This window comes from Muntiacus reevesi, chromosome 6 (assembly GCF_963930625.1).
Source record: "Muntiacus reevesi chromosome 6, mMunRee1.1, whole genome shotgun sequence".
Lineage (NCBI taxonomy): Eukaryota > Metazoa > Chordata > Mammalia > Artiodactyla > Cervidae > Muntiacus > Muntiacus reevesi.
This window is the reverse complement of record NC_089254.1, coordinates 72,185,300-72,208,995: the sequence shown is the minus strand read 5'-3', so window position 1 is coordinate 72,208,995 and position 23,696 is coordinate 72,185,300. Positions and strand designations below refer to the sequence as shown.

General features: G+C 49.6%; 2 protein-coding genes across 2 annotated transcripts; one reads left to right on the top strand and one right to left on the bottom strand.

Annotated features, from left to right (window-relative positions):
* The first annotated feature begins 1,059 nt into the window (after positions 1-1,059).
* On the top strand, positions 1,060-5,982 carry IGFBP1 (insulin like growth factor binding protein 1). The gene is made up of 4 exons (XM_065939006.1): positions 1,060-1,539; positions 3,060-3,244; positions 4,289-4,417; positions 5,327-5,982. The coding sequence occupies exons 1-4, from the start codon at positions 1,194-1,196 to the stop codon at positions 5,456-5,458; spliced, it is 792 nt and encodes a 263-aa protein (XP_065795078.1). The 5' UTR covers positions 1,060-1,193; the 3' UTR covers positions 5,459-5,982.
* A 6,423-nt stretch (positions 5,983-12,405) lies between these two features.
* On the bottom strand, positions 12,406-21,481 carry IGFBP3 (insulin like growth factor binding protein 3). Its single transcript, XM_065939330.1, has 5 exons — positions 20,925-21,481; positions 17,737-17,963; positions 17,174-17,293; positions 15,979-16,115; positions 12,406-13,810 (listed from the first exon to the last, which is right to left on the bottom strand). The coding sequence occupies exons 1-4, from the start codon at positions 21,331-21,333 to the stop codon at positions 15,990-15,992; spliced, it is 882 nt and encodes a 293-aa protein (XP_065795402.1). The 5' UTR covers positions 21,334-21,481; the 3' UTR covers positions 12,406-13,810; positions 15,979-15,989.
* Between the last annotated feature and the right edge of the window lie 2,215 nt (positions 21,482-23,696).

Sequence of the window (23,696 nt, the reverse complement as noted above, 5' to 3'; positions counted from 1 at the left end):
CTCTCTCAGTAAATATAGAACTGCCTTTTTCCTGTCAATAGCTACCTGGTTTCCTAGGACTGGGTGCCAGAGAGAGTGCCTGGTGTCTGGATGTAAGCAGGCCCATTTTTCACTGTCTCTGAAGCTACAGTGACAATTTTCTTTCCATCTAAGAGGATACCTAGAGACAGGAATTTTAACGAAAGAGAAAGCTGCAATCATCAACTCCTGATAAAAATCTGATCTGAGGCTGAAAGGCAGAGGAAGCTGGGGTCTGCGCTCAGTTCCTTAGCCTCAGCCCTGTCTCTCTAACTCTCTTTTTTTAACTTAATTTTTTTTGGCCACATCATGCCGTATGTGGGAATTTAGTTTCCCAAACAGGGATAGAACAGGTGCCCTCTGCAATGGAAGTGCAGAGGCTTAACCAGTGGACCACCAGGGAGGTCCTCAGCCCTTCTCTTAATGACTGAGTCCCCCTACTCTCTGGAAGCTCTGTTAACTGGGCTCTGGGGGGCTGTGGTGAGGCTGCGGAGCTTGGCATCAGTCCTGGGAGGAACTGTCGCTTTCCTTCCTTCTTTCCTCCTGAGAAAGGCTCTCAGGACAGCAATTAAGGGGCCTGTTCATCTTTTTCCTGCAGAGGCAGAAACAGTTCCGGCTTTGCTTCTGAGAAACAAGGCTTTCAAAGACTTAGGTTCAAAGCACTCCTTCCTCTTCCCGGGCCTTGATTTCCCCACTTGAAAACTGGCCAGTAGGCTGGCCTTGCCCAGCTCATCTCTCCTGCTTTCCCTAGGTCGTCCAGGGAGAACTGGCAGGCTCAACCTGAAGATGTCCCTTGAACAAAACAAGCAGGCACCATCCTTCATGTGACCGTGCGCTCCTGGCTGGAATTGCACTTTGGCTCCAGGTCTGAACCTTAACAACAGGACAAACACAGTGTGAAACGTGGACCGTTTGCCCTCCTTCCACCCACGGTTTGCGCAGGGCTGTGCACGTACAAACAAAACAAACTTATTTTGAACACTGCCCTGGAGCACGCGGCGCTGCCAATCATTAACCGCTGGTTGAGGTGGCCCAGCCCGAGCCCTTCAAAAGGCGCACGCGGTGCTCAGCGAGCATCGGCCACCGCTCCGGCGCCACCGCCAGGCAGCATCCGCCAACCAAGCCGCCCCTACCGCTAGCGAGCGCCGGCTCCTGTCTGCCACCCACCGCTGGCGATGCCCGAAGTCATTGCTTTCCGAGTCTGGCCGCTTCTGCTATCGCTGGCCGTTCAGCTCGGCGTGACGGTCGGCGCTCCCCAACCCTGGCGCTGTGCGCCCTGCTCCGCCGAGAGGCTGGCGCTCTGCCCGCCCGTGCCGGCCTCGTGCACGGAACTCACCCGGTCCGCGGGCTGCGGCTGCTGCCCGATGTGCGCCCTGCCTCTCGGAGCCGCATGCGGCGTGGCCACTGCTCGCTGCGCTCGCGGGCTCAGCTGCCGCGCCCTCCCGGGGGAGCCGAGGCCCTTGCACGCCCTCACCCGCGGCCAGGGCGCCTGCATGACCACGCCCAGCGATGAGGCCACAGGTACCACCGTCTCCTCACCTGGGTTCCTCCCCTGGGACAGATGGGGTGGGAGGCTGGGTGCTCCACCGAAGCCAGTAGAGAGCAAACCCGGCCGGGCTCAGAGCTTGCAGCCAACGGGAAGGGGAAAGGATTTTAAGTGGCCCAGATGAACCTTATTGTTGTGTGGTCCTGCAGGGGCGCTCAGGATTAGGGAGGACATCCACAACTTGGTGGGAGAGTTGCGGAGGGAGCCGAGACCCCCCTTGGCAGCCCACTGATCTATAGCAACCTGGACATGAGAAAGGAGGGAGGCGATGGGGATACCCAGGCAGTGGGTGCCACTCTAGGTGCCCCTGGCTCTCCTCTCTGCCATTTTCCCGAAGGTCTGCAATGGGAGCCCATCCTGCTGGCCTCCTGGGAAGGGTTTGGAATGTCCTTTGTAATATATGTCCTATGCAGACCGTTATGTGCTTACCAGATGTTTACAGAACATAATGTGAAAGTTTAGGTTAAAAACTTCACTTGCATTCATTGCCATAGAAAAACGGTGCTTGATGTGTGTGCCGCCTGCTCAGAATTTGACAATTAGAACTTTCCCGAATTTAGCAGTGATTTATTTGTAGTGGGAAGCAGAGGAAATATCCCCTTTTCTACCCTCTCTCCCTACTTCCCTGTCCCTGCAGCTGCGTGTCCAGTGTGGTTCTGTGATTTTTGGAGCCATTCTGTGGCTCTTTGTCCTGATGGGGATCTGCTGGAGGGGAGACGGTTTTTCTTCTGGTTCTCCGATTTCAGAGTCAATGAAATGGAATCATCTCCGTGGCCCTCGAAGGATAGGGCACCCCCACTCCAGGGGAGTTCCTGAAGAGAGCCAGTTCTCCATCATTCTGTCCATGTACCAAACCCAAACCTTAGGACTCTCTGCATCTAATCTGGTGACCCTCTCTCCTCTTCCCAGGGTTGCAAAGAAGTCACTTTGACTGTGGGAAGGCAGAGTCCCTGGGAAAGAAGAGAGTAGAACTGCAGTCTAGACCCACCTCTGAATGAACCCTACTGCCTGTTCTTAGGGAATTACTAAAATGTCCATTTTATGGATGGGAAAGAAGAGGATGGGTGAGGATTTGAATTGTGGTTTAGTTGCTAAGTCATGTCTGACTCTTGCAACCCCACGGGCTATAGCCCACCAGGCTCCTCTGTCCATGGGATTCTCCAGGCAAGAATATTGGAGTGGGTTGCCATTTCCTTCTCCATTTGAACTGTAATCCATGGCTTTCTTAGGGCTCTTCCCAGGCTTTGACAAATGTGCATTTGGCTACATTAGAAGCAGAATCACAGGGCACTCTTGCGTTTGGTATTGCTGTTGGGTTACTCCTCTACCCAGAAACCACTAAAAGTTCCTTTAGAGAGGAAGTAGGCAAAACTCTGGGTCAGTATGACCATCCCGTCCCTGTTTGGTTTTGTGGGAAAGGAAACAACTTCAGGGGGTCACAAGTGCAGATGCTTCGGTGAGGGGGGCTCATGGGTTTTTGTTTTTTCATTTTCAGATACAAAGGACACCACCAACCCAGAGAATGTGTCTCCGGAGAGCTCAGAGATAACTCAGGAGCAGCTTCTGGACAATTTCCACTTGATGGCTGAGTCCAGTGAGGACCTTCCCATTCTCTGGAATGCCATCAGTAATTATGAGAGCTTGAGGGCTCTTGAGCTCAGTGACGTCAAGAAGTGGAAGGTGAGACCCTTGAAGCAGGTGGAACCTCTAGCTTGAACTTGCTGGGTCTGCCAGTTTGGTCCTGAGCCCTAGCGATAGCACATTCTTCCCCAAAGCCTAGCAGACATTTCTCAGCTTAGATTTGCTAAGCTTTCAACAAAGGAACCTGCTGGATAGAAAGAAAATGCAGTCCATGCTGTGCAACTTTATATGCATTACTTCATGTCTCTGAGCTCATCTCTAAAATATGGGTGTCAGACTAGCAGTATCTAAAGAGCACTAAGCTATTCTTATCTTCCTCTCCTGTCGCATCTTCCTCCCCACTTTTAAGAAATTGTGTTAAAATATTCATAACATAAAAGTTAGCCCTTTAACCATTTTAAAGTATAAAGTCTAGTGGCTTTAAGTACATTCACATTATTCTGCCACCATAATTCTGTCACCACTGTCTATATTGAGAACTTTTTCATCTTCCCAAATGAAAACTCTGTCCCCATTAAACACAAACTCCCCGATAGCATCTTAATTGGTGTCTGTTTTCAGTTCTACCACTTGAGGGCGACAAAGAATCAAAGTTGGAGTGGCGGGTTCATTTGTGAAAACAAAAATTACTTCTGCAAACATGGGTAATCAGAAAAGTGGAGGATTGAACTGTTTTCTAGGCACTTTAGAGTTTCATCTGGAAATGATACATAACAATAAGTTGCACAAAATTTAGAAGTCTCTCCTACTAAGTCCTCCATTCACAAAGTTGTGCCCAGACGACTGGTGGCAGAATTACCCATGATGGGGAGAGGGGTCAGGAGAGTCGGAGAGCTCATGGCATTAGTGATGCTCTTGACTCCTTTAGGTGCTTAGCGAATGTTCAGGAGGGTGGGCATGGGTTCCCATCTTTTATGTTAACAATTCAGGACAGAGATTAGCCACCCTCCTTCTACAGGTGAGAGAGTGAGGCCCAGGGAAGGCGGGTCCAGGCCTGTGCTCAGAGCCCACATAAAACCTTCTGCATTCACTTCCCGCCTCCACTTTAGACTGACAGTACACAATATCAATTTATCCTTTTAGGAGCCCTGCCAGCGAGAACTCTACAAAGTGCTGGACAGATTAGCCAGGGAGCAGCAGAAGGCAGGAGACAAACTTTACAAATTTTATCTGCCAAACTGCAACAAGAATGGATTCTATCACAGCAAACAGGTATGTGCATCCTCGCAGGATGGCCCCTGCTACTCACACCTCTGCTAGGCTAGTCTTTCGATGAACAGGGTGTCCAGCTCCAAGTAAGCACCGTTGAGCCCCACAACTGATCATATCATGTAAGACTCATTTCTCTGGGACTAGGAGCCACTAGCCCCTGGGAGCCTGAAGATCAGCTTGGTGCTTCCAGTCAGTGGGGGCCACTAGCCTCAGGGATCCTCAGCTGATCCCTGAGGATGGGATCATCCCTGAGGATGGGATCATCATCCCTGATGATGGATCCTCCATCATCCAGCAAGTCTGAGCATGTGGGGGCCTTCACAGGCCCCTCGGGATCTCATTTTCTCACCAGAATAGAAAGGAAGGGGACAACTCTACTTAGGAAAACGATTATCTGTTTCGACATCTCTCACATTTTTCTCCCTACAAAGGAAAATAAATGAACTTTATAATTCAATACAATAGCATTGTTTCTTGGATAATAAATGAGATTAAACACACCAAAACCTAATTTTGAAGAGCCTTTTTGGACTCAGTGAAACCCAGATTCTGTGAATATTTCTGGAGGAAACTGAGGACCAGGAAGTGCTTTGTAACAGATGAGGAATTTGTCAGAGAAGGTCTGCCATGCACGGACAGGCTCTCTCTGGGCTCAGCAGCTCTGTTGCATGGGCTGTGAAGCAAACAGTTATGCACATGCCACACCGTTCAACACACACCTGACGTCCTTGTTGCTCCGGACACTTGACCTTTGTTTCCACTGTGATGTAGGATTTGCCCTCCCTCATGGTCATGGGCAGTTTGGGGCTGGGTGTGGCTCACGGTTGGTTCTCAGCTGGGTGGCATGGAACTTCCTCTCCCCCTCAGCTTCACTGAGGCTACTCTTGACCTTGATCCTTCTCTTTGCAGTGTGAGACGTCGCTGGAGGGAGAGCCTGGGCTCTGTTGGTGTGTCTACCCTTGGAGTGGGAAGAGGATCTTGGGGTCTGTGGCCATCAGAGGAGACCCCAAATGCCAACAGTATTTTAACTTACAGAACTGAAAACAGATGCAATATGATTGAATCCCTGCACATGAAATATTTAAGTACATAGTATATTTATACTCTGAAATACACACACACTTTTATATAGAGAGATGTATATATATGAAGGAATTACTTTTTTATACTCCACATATTACTTGTAGTTTATTTATTCACCATAAATTTATTTTTTCTACACAGTAACTTGTGTTATATTAATTTATATATCATGAAACACTTCCCATCATGTTTTTTTTTAGCTCTTCAGGGGTTTGTGCTTCTGTCTTAAAGAGCAAAGGATAATACTGCCTAGCAAGTAGCAATGATTTTTTTCAAGTGGTTCAATGGAGAATGTTTAAGCGGCATGTAAGAATGATTTCCTCTATTTACCGTGTCTAGTGTAAATTGGCAGGGAAACTTAAATGTTGATTATGTAGTCAAAGCTACATGTGATGATGTCATTAATGTTAAAATATGCATTGGATATATTGTCAAACATGGGAACACAGTGTAAACACTGGAATAAATGTCCCACCCTGGAACATTGCTACCGTTGTGGACATTGGTTGAACATAACGTCTTCTTCCTTTCTGAATTCCTTCCGTCTGCCATCCTGCCCCTTCCTTGTGCAGCGTTGGTGATTAGACTCTGCAGGCTCCTTATTCCCACAGCAGGCAGGTCTGCTCTGCCCACTGAGGGCTCCTGCTGCCCAGGGTATTCCTCACTTTTTGAGCCCTAACCTCTCCACTAGCTCTTCCCCTTCCTCTTGAAAACAGGCCAGGGTTTCTCCCATCTTCAGTGCAAGATAGATTCACTTCCTTAACCTCTCCCTCAGCTGTCTGTTCTCCGACTCTGCCCAGACCCTGTCCTCTGCAGGCTCCAGAGGTGTCCTCCATGATGCACCCTGTTTGGCCCTCTGTTCGCCTGACTAAGCCCTGAGCTCACAGCCTGAGTCCTCTGTTCTGTGGATTTCTTTCTTTCTTTAACTAGTCTCTGCTTGCTTTTCCTGACACTGCCCCTTCCTCATTCCTGCCTGCCCTGCTGACTGCTCCTTCCTTGTCTTCCCTGGATGGGCCTCTCATCCCTCCTATTGGATCCCACCAGGTCCCTACCTTGTCTGGGCTCCCCATCTTGGGTCTGCCCGTTCACTCTCTGACCCCATGTCTGCCACCCTCCCTCTGCCTGGGCCCCAGGGCTCCCTGTGAACTCAGCTCTCAGACTCATCATTTAAAATGTACCAGTCAGTCTGATGTGAGTCAACCATAGCCTCATCCCACCCTGGTAAAAGTGGACAGCATCGTGGTCACCATTATCCCACGATGGCAGTGGGAGCATTCTCAGCGCTTCAGCCCTCCTGAGACCCCTGTAGGACCCAGCTTGAGGGCCTGACTCAGGAGCAGAGCTGGGGAAAGGTGGGCTTCCCTTCCCATGACATGCGGGAGGTATCTTCTGGGCAAAACTAAAAGCACTCAACTCTAAACTGGAAGGTACCATCACAGCAATGCCTACAGAGGTCCTCATCTCAACCGAAGTTGGGGGCTTTCATCCACCTTGTTTAGGTGGTTAATCGAAAGTATCAGTTAAACTATACAAGTATCAACATGGTCTTAGATGTGGGGCCCAGCCCTGTCCAGTCCCAAGGCTTTTGAACATGCTCTCATGGATCAGGCATAACTGGCCACTCTGTCTCATATTTCTAGCTCCAGTTTCTCTCAAACGAATCAGGAGTTGATGGACATTTGTGAGGGAACGTGAGTAAAGGGTCCTGCACGATTTCAGTGCTCCTACCGCATGTTTTCTTGTTGTTGTGTCTACCTGATTCTCCAGCAGCCTCTCGGCAGCTCCCCTGTGCACCATGTGTGGAGAACATAGTCACAACAGCAAGTCCCATGGGTGCACACAGGTGTCTGGGGGCATTGGCTCTGGGGACAGCTCCTTGGCGGGACAGAAGGACCTCTGCCCCAGGTGCGTTTGGAAACTCTTCCATGTCTGATCCAGGCCATCAGCATTATTAACAGGATGGTTTCTGTGGTTCCGTCAGTTCTGGAGTGCTGCTGCTCTTAGTCCTCACAGCCAGCAGAGGTGGAAGGTACACATGGAACCGCTCCCTGGTTTTCATGCTTTTGACTCTATGGGTCTAAATTGGGATAACACTTCCCTCCTTCCTGAGCTTGGGACTCCCTCAAATCTGAGGCAGCTAGAACAGTGCTCAAAAGGAAATTTACAGCTGTACATGCCCCTATTAAGAGAAAAAAAATCTCAAAAAACTTTAGGACACTGGAAACTAAATCTAAATCAAGCAGAAGCAAGGAAATAATAAAGATTAGAGGGAAATAAATGAATAAATAGAGAATAGAAAATCAATTGAGAAAAATCAGTGAGATAAAAACTTGTTCTTTGAAAAGATCTACATGATTGACAAATCTTTAGCTCTTCTGACCAAGAAAAAAGACTCCAATAAGTAGAATCAGAAATGAAAGAGATGGCCTTACCACTGATTTTACAAAAATAAAAAGGAGTATAAAGGAATACTATGAACAACTGTACACTAACAAATTGGATTACTGAGATGAAATGGAAACATTTTAGAAACACAGGAACTACCAAAACTGACACAAGAATTAGACTATCTGATTAGACCTGTAACAAGTGAAATGATTGAATTAAGAAAAGAAGAAACTGTCCATTAATAAAAGCCCAGACCCAGATGGCTTCTTTGAGGAATTCTACCAAACATTTAAAGAATACAAATTCTTTACAAACTCTTCCAAAATTTAGAAGATGGGAGAACACATATCAATTCATTTTATGAGCCTACATTCATAAAAGTTTTACCTTGATTCCACACCAAAGACATCACAAGGAAAGAAAACTACCATCCCAAGTCTCCTGTGACTATGGGGGCACAAAAATTCTCAGCAAAATACTAGCAAACTAAGTCCAGCAACATGTTAGAATAATCATTCACCATAATCAAGTGGGATTTACCTCAGGAAGACATGGTTGTTTTAACATCCTAAAATCAATTAATGTAATAAACCATAAAAATAAAATAAAAAAACCCCACAGATTATCTCAATAGGCTCAGAAAAAGTATTTGATAATATCCAACATCCTTTCATGATAAAAACACTCGACAAACTAGAAACAGAAGGAAACTTCTTCAAGTGGACAAAAGGCATCTTGGAAAATACCACAGCTGACATCATAGTTAATGGTGAAAGTCTATATGCTTTTCCCCTAAAATCAGAAACAAGACAAGCATGTCTGCTCTCAGGACTTTGCTTACATTGTGCTGGAGGTGCTAGTCAGGTAAGATAGGCAAGAGAAAGAAATGTAAGGCATCTAGAAATAGGAAGAAGTACAGCTATATCTGTTTGAAGATGACATGATCTTATACACAAAAAATTCTAAGGAATCCACTAAAAGATTATTAGAGCTAATAAATGATACAGAATCAATATATAAAAGTTAATTGCTTGTAACAATCAAAAAATGAAATTAAGAAAATTTCACTCACAACAGTGTCAACAAGAATAAAATACATAGTAGTATATTTAACAAAAGAAATACAAAATTTGTATTCTGAAAACTGCAAAATAGTTTTAAAAGAAATTAAAGATGAATCACAAGCTGGAACCAAGATTTCTGGGGGAAATATCAATAACCTCAGATATGAAGATGATATCACACTAATGGCAGAAAGCAAAGAGGAACTAAAGAGCCTCTTGATGAAGGTCAAAGAGGAGAGTGAAAAAGCTGGCTTAAATTTCAACATTTCAAAAAACTAAGATCATGATATCCAGTTCCATCGCCCCATGGCAAATAGATGGGAAAAAATGGAAACAGGGACAGACTTTATTTTCCTGGGCTCCAAATCACTGCGTATGGTGACTGCAGCCATGACATTAAAAGACACTTGCTCCTTGGAAGAAAAGCCATGACAAACTTAGCGTATTAAAAAGCAGAGACATCACTTTGAAAACAAAGGCCTGTCTAGTCAAAGATATGGTTTTTCCAGTAGTCATGTATGGGTGTGAGAGTTGGACCATAAACAAGGTTGAGCATTGAAGAATTGATGCCTTTGAACTGTGGTGCTGGAGAAAACTGGAGGGTCCCTTGGACTGCAAGGAGGTCAAACCAGTCAATCCTAAAGGAAATCAATCCTGAATTGGAAGGATTGATGCTGAAGCGAAGCTTCAATACTTTGGCCACCTGATGCGAAGAGCTGACTCATTGGAAAAGACCCTGAAGCTGGGAAAGATTGAAGGCAGGAGAAGGGGATGACAGAGGATGAGATGGTTGGATGTCATCATTGACTCAATGGACATGAGTTTGAGCAAGCTCTGGGAGATGGTGAAGGACAAGTAAGCCTGGCGTGCTACAATCCATGGGGTCGCAAAGAGTCAGAAATCTGAGTGACTGAGTGACTGAACAAGATACAAAAAGACCAAAACCCAGCTGCCATTTCTGAGGTTCTGGGAGCAAAAGTGGGGGACTGCGCATGATCCCTTTATACCAAGGGGGTGGCCGGACTACCTAAACCACCCCTCCAGCACACCTATTGGCCCCTAACCTTATTCCATTTAAGGGACTGGCTCATCCCACTCCTCTGACCCATCTCAGGAAGGGAGCAAGGACACTTGTTACTTGTTCTCACACCCTGGTGCTGCAGCAGGAGCCCCACCCTGAATTTCTCATCAGGCCTCTTTTCAATTCCTGTTGATTAAGGAGTCCAAGGACCCAAGCTGGTGACAAAGGGAAGGGAAAACAGCAGCAATGATGCCTTGGATCTTATTCATCCGCTGTGTTTCCCTGCACTCACACCCCACCAGCTGCATGGCCCACTCACGCCGTCTTGTTTACTATGTTTCTCTACAAGAGCAGTGATCCTGTGTTTTGTTCTCTGCATACAGATGGTTCTAGGACAGAAAATGTGGACAACACTACTGGTGGAATGTGGGGCCGGGAGAGGAGGCCAGGCCATTTTCAAGGCTGGGGGTGTGGCTAGGCTGGGGTTGTGGGAGTGGGATCCTGAGACGGCCACGGGGCAGACACCCCACCCCCAACTTTGGGAGCAGATGGCTTCCTGCGCAGTGGGCCATCCCTCCCCCACACGCAAGCAGGATACTTTGATAAATAAAAGGAATTCATTCATGGTCACTATGGAAGCTGTTGAAATTGTAATGAAATAGAAATAAAATAAGGACATCATCTACAGAAAGTATAACCAGGTTACCATCTTGGTGTATCTCGATTCAGCTGTGTGTGTACGTGTGTGTACCTAATATACTTGCATTCTACTTTTCCTTTACTTCACCACGAGCATCTTTCTGTCTTAACATCAAAAACATTTTAGTAGTGGCATAATATTCCCTTCTACAGAGGTTATTTCAGTTTAACATGTCCTAGTGGTCTCTGGGGAGAAGGCAATGGCACCCCACTCCAGTACCTTTGCCTGGAAAATCCCGTGGATGGAGGAGCAGGTTAGACTGCAGTCCATGGGGTCGCTAAGAGTCGGACACGACTAAGCAACTTCACTTTAACTTTTCCCTTTCACTCATTGGAGAAGGAAATGGCAACCCACTCCAGTTTTCTTGCCTGGAGAATCCCAGGGACCGGGGAGCCTGGTGGGCTGCCGTCTATGGGGTCGCACAGAGTCGGACACGACCGAAGAGACTTAGCAGCAGCAGCAGCAGTGGTCTCTGGGCACATTCCAACTAGGCCTTTCAGCTAAGTTTTTGTACAAGTGTGGTTGGTTCAAGTTTGGACATGAGAAAATAACTCTGGACAGGTTGCCTCATCAGAGAAACCTTGTTTCGTGACACCCATGTCAGCATCAGTGATGAGATTTTCCTAGTGTGTTGATTTCCTGGTTGAATCCTGGTAAGGGGTTGTCATAGCAACCACTTGGCCTTGACCTCTGTGAGTGGAGAGCCCCATCACTCATTTCCTTGTGCCCTTGAGGGTGGTGGCTGGGGCCTACACTCAGGGCTGGTGAAAGCTGAAGCCTGAGGGTGGAAGGTCTACCTAGGTGACTGAGGAAGGGAAGGTATGGGGCAGATCCGGGTGGGTGCAATCCACGTGCTTACTGGACGTGGCAGGAGAGCATTTGGAAGAAAAGGTGACCACAGGTGTGGAAGGAGGTGGAGAATGAGGATAAGAAAGGGCCCGTGATTTAGGGGCTTCCAGGAAGACAAGCCCAGAGGGCTTATAGAGTCAGCATCCTGGGCAGCTCACAGTTCACAGTGGCTCCAAAGGGCCTGCCAGATTCCTGCCCAGGTCCCCCAGATCACCTCCCACATCCCTGGTCCCCAGAGCACCTACAGGGCTCACTGCTCAGCACACGCAGCTCTGTGATAAAGGGCCCTTAGATGTTCTACTAACAGATCAGTTACGGTTCTAAACAGGAGATTCCTTGATGTGCAATTCATCTTTCGATGCCCAGAAGTCACAGGCTCAGAACTTTGCCTGAAGTGGCTCTGTGACAAGGGTCAACTGTTCCAAGGCTGCAGAGAGGGGATGGAGACCCTGGAACCCCACCCAGTGTCTCCTGGGGTTTCTATCCATTTCTGGCCTCATCCACCCCTTTCTCCAGACCAGAGAGGAGTTGGCTGACCGGATCACAGGAAAGGATGTGCGGTTGAATCCTCTGGAGTGTTCCACGCCTTCTGCTCAGCCATGAAGGCTGCCAGGAGTGGTGACAGACAGGACAACAGGCGATACAATCTAAAGGCAACGAGGGTCAGGTGGTCACTCAGGTCAACAATCTGGCCTCTTAAAACCAGAGGCTCACTGCAGACATGACCCAGCACCCCCGTGGGTACCAACCAGCAAAGCCCTGGGGTGGCTCCTTGGATTCTCTTGCCAGAGACGCAAGCAGGGAAAGTTGGAAAGTTACAACTACAGCTGGAACACCACTGCCCTCTGGTTTGTTAGTAACACAAAAACTGGAGAAAGGGGGATTTCTTTTATGGTAAAAATTTTATTTACTATTTATAAATACATTGCAAGACAAACTTTTCAAAAATACTTTTTTTTTCTCAAAAACTTAATTAAAAAAATAAAGGAAAGCTAATAGGTAGGCGGAACATCTGAAATCCCTTTGTGTTCTCCAGGAGGGCTGTGTGCAGCGTGGTTCCAACCAGAGGCTGCGGGGGGTGGCCGGGGACCCCTCCCCGCTCTCCTGCAGACTCGGGAGGGTGCCCCCTGGGAGAGTGGCCGAGACCCATGCACGAGCCCCCTCCCTCGGTCGTGGCTGTGTTTATATTCTCTAGCAACGCTTACAACTCATCTAGGATTATCTAGTATAGGTGCTATCATACTTGGACGATGACGTATACACTGTGAACAGTCAGGAAGAGGGTACTCTGCGTGTACTTGTGACTTAGAAAGAAAAGGAGGAAGTCCAAGTGAACCAAGCAAGGGTGATTCTCTGTGCTCCCAGTGTCCCTGACCGGCTCCCCAGCAAGCCACTCGTCTTCCAGGTTATATAGGATGATTATTTTTTATACTGTGCCAAGGAGGACAAAAGGGGAGAGATGAGAAGAAACCTTTTTTGCCTTCAAGGAGCTTATCCTCAAGAATAAACTTGCCCTTGAATGGCTGAGTGGGAAAACACTGTTTTCCGCAGTCATCTGGAGAGCCAGGCTATTACTTTTGATGCCTCTGGCTGTCGCCCTGCCCCCTGACCCCATGGGGCCTCAGCAAAGCCCTTGTCTTCAGAAAGCTGCCTGACAAAGAAGGGTCTGAAATCCCTGCCTTTGTCGGTTTCCAGAGTGCCCTAGAACATTCTTGGTCATTTTTTTTTTTTTTTCAAACAAGATTCCACTTGATTCTCTCCACTTGTTTTCAAGCAGTGCAGGTCCCTTGAAGATACAAAGTATCTTCTTGGTCCAGGGACCCTGGCCCCAGGTGGGTGTGTCGGGATGTGCAGGCATTAAAGGACAGGGCGTTCCTCTTCTTGATGAGGCCTTGTCTCGCTCTTGTCCAGGCGGGGGCGAAGCGAGTCTACATGAGCCACAGCCGTTGCTAAGGCATGAAGTGGAGGGTTGGCTGTGGTGAGAGGTGGGGAGGGTCCCAGGGCAGTGTGAGCTACGGCTGCACCGAGTTTGCGCTTACAAGTATTTTCATAGGGAGCAACGAGAAAAATCAAACTGCATTTCACTGACTACTGGAAAGTGGAAAGATGCCAGGTTCACCATGTGGAAGAAAACTAGGCATTTCAAACATCTCTTTCTAAACTTTGGTTTAAAAAAAAAAAAATCAATTCACCACAAAAAGAAATAGAAGTCGAGGCTGTAGCCAGCTGCTGATCATGTCCTTGGCAGTCTTTTGTGCAAAATAAGGCATATTTGAGCTCCACATTAACTAAAACAGAAAGAAAAAAGAATGTGTTGAAATAAATCTCCCCAAAATCAAAAGGGCTCAACGCCCACCCTGGGATAATCAGGCATGACACCCACACATTTGGCAGGGTAGGGGCTCACCCTGCACTTTTTAATGAAGCAGAGAACTCCATGAGACGCCCACGGTGTCCACTAACACAGTCACCCTAAAATTACAATTTTTTTTTTAACTTGCAAGGAAACAGAACTGATCACTAAAAATGACATTTTCTTCTGTTTACTTAAATTTGTCTTGAGACCATGAAATATTTTTCTCCCAATAGCTCTCAGTTATGAAAAGAAAACAAAATGAAATATGATTTCATTCTTTCACACGATGGTTTGAAATTTCATTTTCATATTAGATTTTTTCTTTTTTTAGAAAATGATTCATTTATCAATGAGTTTGCTCAAAAATCCAGGAAATCACAAGTCAAAACCAGTCACTAGTTTGCAAAGGAAATACCTTTCATAAAGCCTGAAAGCAAAAGTTCAACAAAAAGTTAAACCAAAAACATGTTCATTGTTTCCATCCTTGCTAAAACCTGGGGCTGGTACCTGTTGCTTGAGGAGTTTTGTTCTATGATAGTGCAGTGTTAAGTATGACTCATGGGCTTTAAGTGATACCAACTAATCTTTGATAAGATCTTTCATTAAAATTGGTATTTTATACTACAATCAGGTATACTTTCATCTTATTGATCTGATTTTTCTGTGGCTCTTAAGAGTGTCACCAAACAAAGTATAATGAGGACAAGGTCAATTTTATGTTTGGTGGTGCTGCTGGTTTGGTCACTAAGTCATGTCCAACTCTTGCGACTCCATGGAACATAGCCTTCCAGGCTCTTCCATCGATGGGGTTTCTCAGGCAAGAATACTGGAGTGGGTTGCCATTCCCTTCTCCATTCATATTAGATTTATGTAAACTTTATATTAAAATGATACTCGTCATTGACTCAGGATAGCCATAATGTATTTTACCAGAAAAAAAAAATTGCTACCATCTTTGGAAACTCATTCTTTCAACAAGTTCTTTTGGATGAAAACAATTTACATGTGAAATTAAATGAACCATGAAGCTCATGGGGGAAAAGCTTAACTTTGGAAATCTTACACTGCATGTGTAAGAAGGTTTAAGGGTTTTAAGTTTTTTAAAATGAAGCAAAGTGTCTCTTTCCAGGTGGCGCAGTGGTAAAGAAACCACCTGCAATGCAGGAAATGCAACTGATGTGGCTTTGATCCCTGGGTTAGCAAGATTCCCTGGAGAAGGAAATGGCAACTCATTCCAGTATTCTTGCCTGGAAAATTCCATGGACAGAAGAGCCTAGTGGCAGCATGCATGCGAGGTGTCTCTCAGACAACCTGGCCACAGACCCTCTTTCCTGCTCTTGTCTGGGCAGAGTGAGGGCTCTGTCTTGTGTGTGGGACTGTCCACCAGGCCAGTGCAGCTTCTGGGTCACCAGCCCCTGGGATCTACAGTGTCCCCTCCCACCTGTGTCCCTGTGGGTCCCTGGGATCTGCGGTGTCCCCTCCCACCTGTGCCCCTGTGGGTCCCTGGGATCTACGGTGTCCCCTCCCACCTGTGCCCCTGTGGATCCCTGGGATCTACAGGTGTCCCCTCCCACCTGTGCCCCTGTGGGTCCCTGGGATCTACGGTGTCCCCTCCCACCTGTGCCCCTGTGGGTCCCTGGGATCTACGGTGTCCCCTCCCACCTGTGCCCCTGTGGATCCCTGGGATCTACAGGTGTCCCCTCCCACCTGTGCCCCTGTGGGTCCCTGGGATCTACGGTGTCCCCTCCCACCTGTGCCCCTGTGGATCCCTGGGATCTACAGGTGTCCCCTTCCCTCTGTGCCCCTGTGGATCCCTGGGATCTACAGGTGTCCCCTCCAACCTGTGCCCCTGTGGATCCCTGGGATTTACGGTGTCCCCTCCCACCTGTGCCCCTGTGGATCCCTGGGATCTACGGTGTCCCCTCCCACCAGGGCCCCTGTGGATCCCTGGGATCTACGGTGTCCCCTCCCACCTGTGCCCCTGTGGATCCCTGGGATCTACGGTGTCCCCTCCCACCTGTGCCCCTGTGGATCCCTGGGATCTATGGTGTCCCCTCCCACCTGTGCCCCTGTGGGTCCCTGACAGTCCCCAGGACTCACGTGGCCACAGTCTACTTGCTGTCCATGCTGTAGCAGTGCACGTCCCCTTTCCCCTTCACGTCGAAGCCTGGGAGGGGCTGCCCGTACTTGTCCACACACCAGCAGAAACCCCGCTTCCTGCCCTTGGAAGGGCGGCACTGTGGGCAGAGCACAGATTAAGTGAGACCTGGGGAGGCCCCGCCTTGGGGGGTCCTATCAACGGGGCAGGTGCTCAGCCCCCAGGATGGTTGCCCAGCGCGGCCTCTGCTACCCTCAGAAAGCACAACTGACCAAGGCCTTGTGTGCACAGCGTGTGTCTGGGGGCGTGAAGGGTGGATGTGAGTCCCCCCAAAATGAGGGGGCCTGGTGGTTTTGCATCCCTCAGGGTCTTGCAGGGGTGGACACTAGACCCTGTTGGCCCTGCAAAGTCTATCTGCTGAATGGGGGAGGCATGACAATGCCCCATCTGCCCTGTGCTTGTCACATCTGGGTCTTTCAGAGGACGCCCTGAGCTGTGCATGTGGTACCTTCTCAGGATAAGTCTGCTGAATAAGTGATTAATAGAAATATACAAAAAGGCCACAGAGGCCTGTTCAGTGATCACTGAACAGGATGGTGCCTCTGATGGAGGCCACTACCACCAGCACTTCGAACATGGCCGTGCTGTTCTGTGATTAATTCTGCAGGTACTGTGGTTAAGAGCTGTCCCACTGAAAAGTCAGTTGAGACGCTGTTAGAACATGATCTGAAATCTACACAGGTACACTCCCTATGCCTTCAAATGAACACATCTCCCATGTGCTTGATCCTGTACAGCCGGGCACCATCAGGAAGGCATGGGCGTACAAGGGTCAGACGTGGGGCCTCAGAAGAAGCTTCTTGCCATAGGACATCACATCAGGCTTCTTGGGAATTCTCTACAATTGCTGATAAAAAATGTCCCTCCATGGTCCAATGCTAACATGTCATGGTCCCTCCACGGCTAGTAAAGGGGTCCTGGGAGGCCTTACACTGCTCTGCGGGTTGGGAAGGAGACGCGGACGGTGAGGAGACACCAGGGTTGAGAATTCATGTGAAGCCCCTCAGAGGTCTTGGGTGTGGTGGGGGGGACAGGGGCGGGAGCAGGGGCTGCAGCCAGAGGACTCAGGTGGAAGCCTGTTCCTTCGTCCGTATCAGCGGAGGAGGGAGAGGAGCAAGCTGCTTGGATGGTGCTCACCTGCTTTTTCTTGTAGAAGCCCTTCTTGTCGCAGTTGGGGATGTGGATGCCCCTGGGGCTGAGCATGTTCATGAACTTGAGGTGGTTCAGCGTGTCCTCCATTTCCCGGCGGCAGGGCCCCTGGGGAGGAGGCACGGGTTACCTGGGAACTCTGTGTCTGATAAAACTCCGTAACACCCAGGGAACTGATCACGTGCTCCTCGAGCATCTTTTGTCTGATTTAGTTGTCACCGTCCCCATGCAGATGCCAACCACAGCCCCCTGTCTCTCTCATGATTCCCCAGGGCAAGCTATCAGAGGCCAAGTGAACAAAAAGAGGCCAGCTTTGGGAGAACACTGCTCTGACAGCAGAGGCCTGGAGGGCAGTACACTGATTCTCATGGGCTCTCTGCCACAGGGGAGGGTCAACATCCTTTCTGTAAGGAGGAGCCCCCAGCTGCATGGCACATCAGCAGGACCACCAGAGTAACTGCTGGGGCCTTGAGTCAGTGGTGACCCTGTGATCTCTGGATACCCCAGCCAGGCGGCCCCAGTCCCCCATCAGCAAGAGGAAAAGCTCTCACGTATTCTGTCTCACGCTTGGACTCGGAGGAGAAGTTCTGGGTGTCTGTGCTCTGAGACTCGTAGTCAACCTTGTAGCGCTGGCTGTCCTTGGCATGACCTTTCTTGATGACATCCATCTTGGTGTGGACGGGGTGGAATTTGGAGTCGGGCACCCGATGTGTGCTGGGGAGAGCCTGGTTCTCCGTGCTCCCCATGCTGTGATCTTCTTCCGACTCACTGCCATTTCCTTGAAGGACACAAGGAGGCACAGACTTGATGGTCATTGATAAACAACCATCTTTTCAAAATCTTACCATTTTGATCAAGTCTGATCCATACAGAAACGTGATTCAACAATTCCAAACAAGTTTAGAAAAATACCGCGATAAAGTATTACTCCATAATACTAGTGGTGAATGGTACTCCCTTGGCCTCAAGAAGTCATCTTTTAAAAATTATATGTGATATGCTTCCACAACGTAGGTGCAGCTGAAGAAAACGCTTTTCACGCTCTCAGCTTTCCCGTATCTCTCACCCTCCACCAGGAGGGGGCAGACCTGAGTCAGTGAAGGCTCAAAGGCTCATTCAGAATCCCTGTAGGGCTACTCCAGAGCGGGCCTCCTGGGTGTGGGACTTGTGGACAAGCATATCTTCGCCCCACCTGGATTTGCTGCATCAGAAGCACTGGGGTGATGGCAGCCTCTGGGAGTCAGCAAGCCCCAGGGATTCTTATTCCAGCCTGTCCTAAGCGCTACCAGGTAAGGGGTTCGATGGGGAAACTGAATTCTCTGCAAAGCAGCTTTACCTCAGGCACCTGGACTCAGGAGGCCTGTCTGGGAGTGTTCTATACGGTGTTCACTGTCGCATCTCTCACTCCCTGTCCAGGTAGGGTCTGGAACATTCATGAGAGCTGCACAGACCCTGTGCATCCTGGGGCACTGTCCTGGATGAGTCCTTCCTACCCCCTTTGCACAGGAGCAGAGGGGACAAGGACATCTCTACCACTCAAGGCGTACAATCCTCTGTGTCAAAGAGCTTCACTCTGAAAAGGAAGCCACTTCCTGCAGATCTCTGACTGTAAACAAGCTAATGAAGACACACTTGCTATGGACATTGGAATGTCCACAATGTCACTGGAATTTCAAGGACTCTAACTAAATGAACAGCTGATGTGGAGCCAGGATGCTCTGCCCCTTTCTTTTCCTGGATGAACCTGGGATGTTAATGGCAAAGGGCCAGTAGAGAGCACCTTCCTTTTGCCTGGTTCTGTGTAGCCACGAGACTGTCACAGGATGACTTCACTCTGACAAGCAGTGCCCTGAGGCCATCCTCTCAGGTGGGGCTCAGTTCACTATCTGATCTCGTGTCTACTACACCTGAGGTGCCAAGCGTACTGCTGCAGCTGACCTGTTCTCTACCCTCCTGAGAACACACCCATCCAGATGGCAGCCTGCCCACCCTCCTGGAAGCCCGCCAAGGCTTCTGGCTCCAAGCTCTGAGGAACAAATGCCTCGCTCTAGCTTGGAGAATGCTTCTGGAGAGTTGAGTAGGGTTGAAAGATACTCTGCTCTGTTGCAGAAACCCTGCTCTCTTCAGGAGGCTCTTTGGACAGGTGTGCTCACCGGGGTGTTTGGAGAAGTCCCCATTCCCTCTGGTTTTGATTTCCTCACCCAGGAAAAGAAACGGTTCCTTGAAGAGAAGTGGCAAAGTTCCCAAAGGGTCTGGTGTCTGGGAAAGCACAAATTCATCCAGCTCAGATCCGATACAGTAAGCTTTTAATTTGGTTTCAATTTCCTTTCATCTTAGTTTTCTCTTTTCAGGGAAGTAGTGGGCCAAAGGGGAATGCTAAGAATATGTAAATGAATGTATTTGCATTTCTTTTTCAAGAACTCTTAAGTAATTTCTTTTGGTTTCTTTCTAATGCCTGCTGACAAGCACAAAGAGAAACCTCTTCCATTTAAACCACAGATAATTGTCTTAAACTTTTGACTGTGACTTAAAATTACTTCTCCCCCCTCAAGTGAGTTTGAGAAGTCACTTAGATCTTTTTGTAATTTTATAATAAACTACATCAACCTATACTATGGAGATCCCACGACAGTAATCATAAAGCCTATTAAAGTCTGGCCCCAAACAATAACACCTGTAACAACTTCTAAGATCACTTTTTGAATTTCCAAAAATGCACAGTAATAGTGAAGTACACACAGCCAACGACCCAACTGCCCTGAGAGTCAAACACATCCAGGAATTCTAACAGTCTACTATAACCAGTAAATGTTTCAGGCAGTTGTAATTTTACCTTTCCACTAGTCTTGGAAAGGAAATAGCCTCACCTGGAAGAGGAAACCTGCACGGAGGGAAATTAGAAGGTGACTTCCATCCTTCTAGCCACAGATGTTGGGGCGGGGGGGCGGTGGCTAGCCTAATGTGCTCTGTCCAGCTGGAGGTTGGAGGTGGGGGCTTTTTCTCCTATTCTTCAGCGATGTGGAAACTTCTTCATTCACAGGACTGAGGCTGGCTAAGCTTGCTTCAAAGTTAGAGGACCTGCCACCGCCAGAGTCACTTTTTCCCTGAACGTCAGGTTGTCAGACTGCAGAAGATACCCATACCCGGTTCCCACCTCCCTGGTTTTGGGACACTCCTGGACTGGACATTGCTTTGCAAACTGTGGTCTGTGCATACCTTAGTACTTTTAAAGCCAGGTACCATTTCCTACAACGTGGCTGCCCACATTCCCGGTCCAAATGCACCCGGTCCCGTTCCCTGCGCCTCTAGGTCCGCAAGAATCGTCCGCGCGCCGATACACTCGTTCTTAGTTCGTGGGAAACCCAAGTCAGAATTGGGCCACACAGTACACGCCCACATTTCCGCGCGGCGCCTGCATGAATGGCCGGAGAATCCCCTCCGTCCAGAACCTCTCCATTGACCGCTAACCTCCAAATCTGCTCCCTCCCTCCCCAGGAAATCTAGAATCCGTTTTCGCCGAAAGAGCTTTACAATTTACAAAAACGCGCAACTCAAAGAACGAAGAGTAGAAGGCCGGTCGTGGAGGGTACCTCGGGCAAGCGCCCTCCTGTCGTAAGGCTTCAGCTTTCCCATGTACAACCCTTGGGGCGGGAAGAGCTACGAAGTCTCCACAGGGGCACCACCTCTGACCTTGGCCCAGGGGTGCGCTTCGGCAGCGCATCTGGCGCGGGCAGCTCACCTGGCGCGGGCGGCGCGGGCAGCAGGTAGGGGCGCAGGCGGCCGACGGCGCTGGCGTTGGCGCAGAGCCCGCGGCCGTCCAACAGCGCCTGTAGCGGGCGCGGATCGCCAGGCGGCGGCTGGCAGCGGAGGCCGGAACCACAGCGCTCGGTGTAGACGCCGCAAGGCTGACCCTCGCGCAGAGCGCACGTGAGACAGCAACCGCAGCCCGGCTCGCGCACCAGCTCGGCGCACGGGGGCGAGGGGGGCGGCGGCGCGCACTGGGCCAAGGCATGCGCGTCGCACGGCTCGCAGCGCACCACCGGGCCCGTGCCCATCGTGCCCGTCCCGGCTCGTGCCGCCGGCGGTCCGCGGAGCAACGCCAGCGCGGTCAGAGCCGCAGCCCAGAGCGCGGGGCGTGCCGGCAGCATGGCGCCCGCTGCGGGGGCCGGATGCTCGTCCCGCCGAGGGGCGCGGGGACTGGGCGGCAGCGAGCTTAGCGAGGCTGTAGGATCGGGGCTGGCAAGGGCTGGCCCTCAGCTTGCAATAGCTGCTGCGCTCGCATCTGGGTTGTCCGGGGCGCGCCGGCCGCTATATAGCAGCTGGGCGGCCGAGGACACGCCCCGGAACGGCGCGCCGGCTGCGGGGAGGGGGGCGGGGGCGGGCCGGCGTAGACCCGGCTCCGCCGACCCGCGCCTAGCCCTGTGTTGCAAGGTCTAGTGCGGGGGCGCATAGTTCGCGATCGCCCCGGCAGGCACCTGTTTCGCTACCGCCAGCCCGGCGTCCCCCCACCCCCCCATTCCCGGAAACCTGGCAGCCCCACCAATCTGCAGTCCCAGGTGCCTCCGGCCACCCAGGCGTCTTGGTCAGCCCGGGATCTCCGGCGCCCCAGGCCACGCCGGAGACCCTGACCTGGGCCACCCTCTTGAAGACGCCCTTCACTCTCTCTGCCCCAGGCTGAGGTCGCTCCGCGTCGAAATGATGTCAAGGAAACCGGTGAGCACAGCTCCTCACCGTGTGTACTTTGCAAAGCTTTGAGAAATTTAATTCCTCGGGTCGGGGGGTGGAGGATGAATTTCTGAATGAGGATACCCGATTCGCATCTAGGTCTCAGGGAGTCAAGGACTTGGAGCTTTACCACAAGCACCCCGCCCCCCACAAATGCGCGTCTGCACGTGCGCACGTGGTCTTCGCTCTTTACAGATAGACTTCTCAAAGCCATGAGGGTTCGCACTTTCCGGGTGTCTGCAAGTCCCTGGTTACTAAAATGGACCGGCGGCAAATGGGTCCTTAGAGGGTTTGTCAGAGATTTGACATTACGCTTGTCTTTGTTTTAAGTATCTTCCCTGATGAGCTTTTCAAATAAAGCTTATATTCACAACAAAAAATATAAAAAAACAAAACGAGCATTGCTGAAACGTAATAACTGAACAGTCCTTAAAATTGGTGATTTTCACTGTCTCTTTTTTTCAGGCTAGTTTTTTTCAAGTTCCAGCGGTGCGTTGAAATGGAGACTCTGGGAGTCTCGCTCGTCTGTGTAATCTGAACACTTCGCATTATGCTGGGGGCGGGGAGGGGCGGCGGCATGGGGCTGGTGAGTGCGAGGGCACAGTTGCTCCCCGAAGTCTCTCGGCGAATCCGCTGGGCCAGCTCCGTGTGGGTGTTTTCAATGGTGTCTGCCTTCCCCTTCCTTAGGTGACCAACAGAGGACGCCAGTGGTCCAGGATTGAATTGGGAATTATCAATACACTTTCAAGGTTCTTAAAAAGAACCTGTGGATCAGCAGTGGCAACTCGCGATACCACCACGGGAGCGGACTCACCTGGACGCTGCGGAAAACGGATACTCCCCGGCTAGGAGGACAGGCGGCTGGGAGGAGCCTTTTGCAGTTTGCAGTAGAAACATCAAATAAGGACCTCCTTGCATTCTTCCTTCCTGTCCACAAAGGACAGGAGATAGGATGGGACATATCCCTTTTCATTAACAGAATTCAGTTGGCCTGATTATGATTGGTATCGCTGGGGTCAGCCTGGTTTTCTTCAGCTCTAGACAGAAACCTCCCATCTCCTTCCTCCACCCTGGCCAGAGCGCTCCTCTGTGTGTGTGTGTGTGTGTGTGTGTGTGTGTGTGACCATAGCTAGCCTCCTTTTAGAAATTAGAAAGGGCAATTTACTCATAGCAAATAAATAAATAATAATGATAATAATTGAGGGTCTTTCCTGGTGGCTCACATGTTAAAAGAATCTGCCAGTAATATAGCAGACCCAGGTTTGATCCCTGGGTCAGGAAGATCCCCTGGAGAAGGGCTGGCAACCCACTCTTGTATTCTTGTCTGGAAAATTCCATGGACAGAGAAGCTTGGCTGGCTAAAGTCCATGGGATCGCACAGAATCTTGACACCTGAGTGACTCGCGCGCGCGCGCGCGCACACACACACACACACACACACACGCACGATTATTGAGGCTCTACAAAGGAGAAGAGATCAAAGGCAAACAGAGGAGGATTTTGCCTCCCCCAGCCCACAAAGCCTGAGCCCCTCATTTCTGTTACCCATCCTACCCCACCCAGAACTGAGACTAGATTGCCCTGTTTATTGTGAACCGTGCCATAAACATTACTCCCTATTCCCTTTTTCCTGTACTACTTCTGCATCCGTACGTCATCTGCTTTGACAGCCAAGAACAAGAACCGAGTCTCCAATTTCATTGGAAGGTTAAAGGAAACAAAACTTGCTCCTCAATAACTAACCATGGATAACTTGACTGGTATTTTAGACGGCTTCTATATCAAA

Excerpts from the sequence above, each read along its gene's own strand:
- IGFBP1 (XM_065939006.1), top strand. The coding sequence starts at position 1,194 with ATGCCCGAAGTCATTGCTTTCCGAGTCTGGCCGCTTCTGCTATCGCTG. Across the intron at positions 3,245-4,288 it reads GTGACGTCAAGAAGTGGAAG|GAGCCCTGCCAGCGAGAACT; the intron begins GTGAGACCCTTG and ends TTATCCTTTTAG. Across the intron at positions 4,418-5,326 it reads GATTCTATCACAGCAAACAG|TGTGAGACGTCGCTGGAGGG; the intron begins GTATGTGCATCC and ends TTCTCTTTGCAG.
- IGFBP3 (XM_065939330.1), bottom strand. The coding sequence starts at position 21,333 with ATGCTGCCGGCACGCCCCGCGCTCTGGGCTGCGGCTCTGACCGCGCTG. Across the intron at positions 17,964-20,924 it reads GCCCGCGCCGCCCGCGCCAG|GAAATGGCAGTGAGTCGGAA; the intron begins GTGAGCTGCCCG and ends GTGTCCTTCAAG. Across the intron at positions 17,294-17,736 it reads CCAAGCGTGAGACAGAATAC|GGGCCCTGCCGCCGGGAAAT; the intron begins GTGAGAGCTTTT and ends CCTCCTCCCCAG.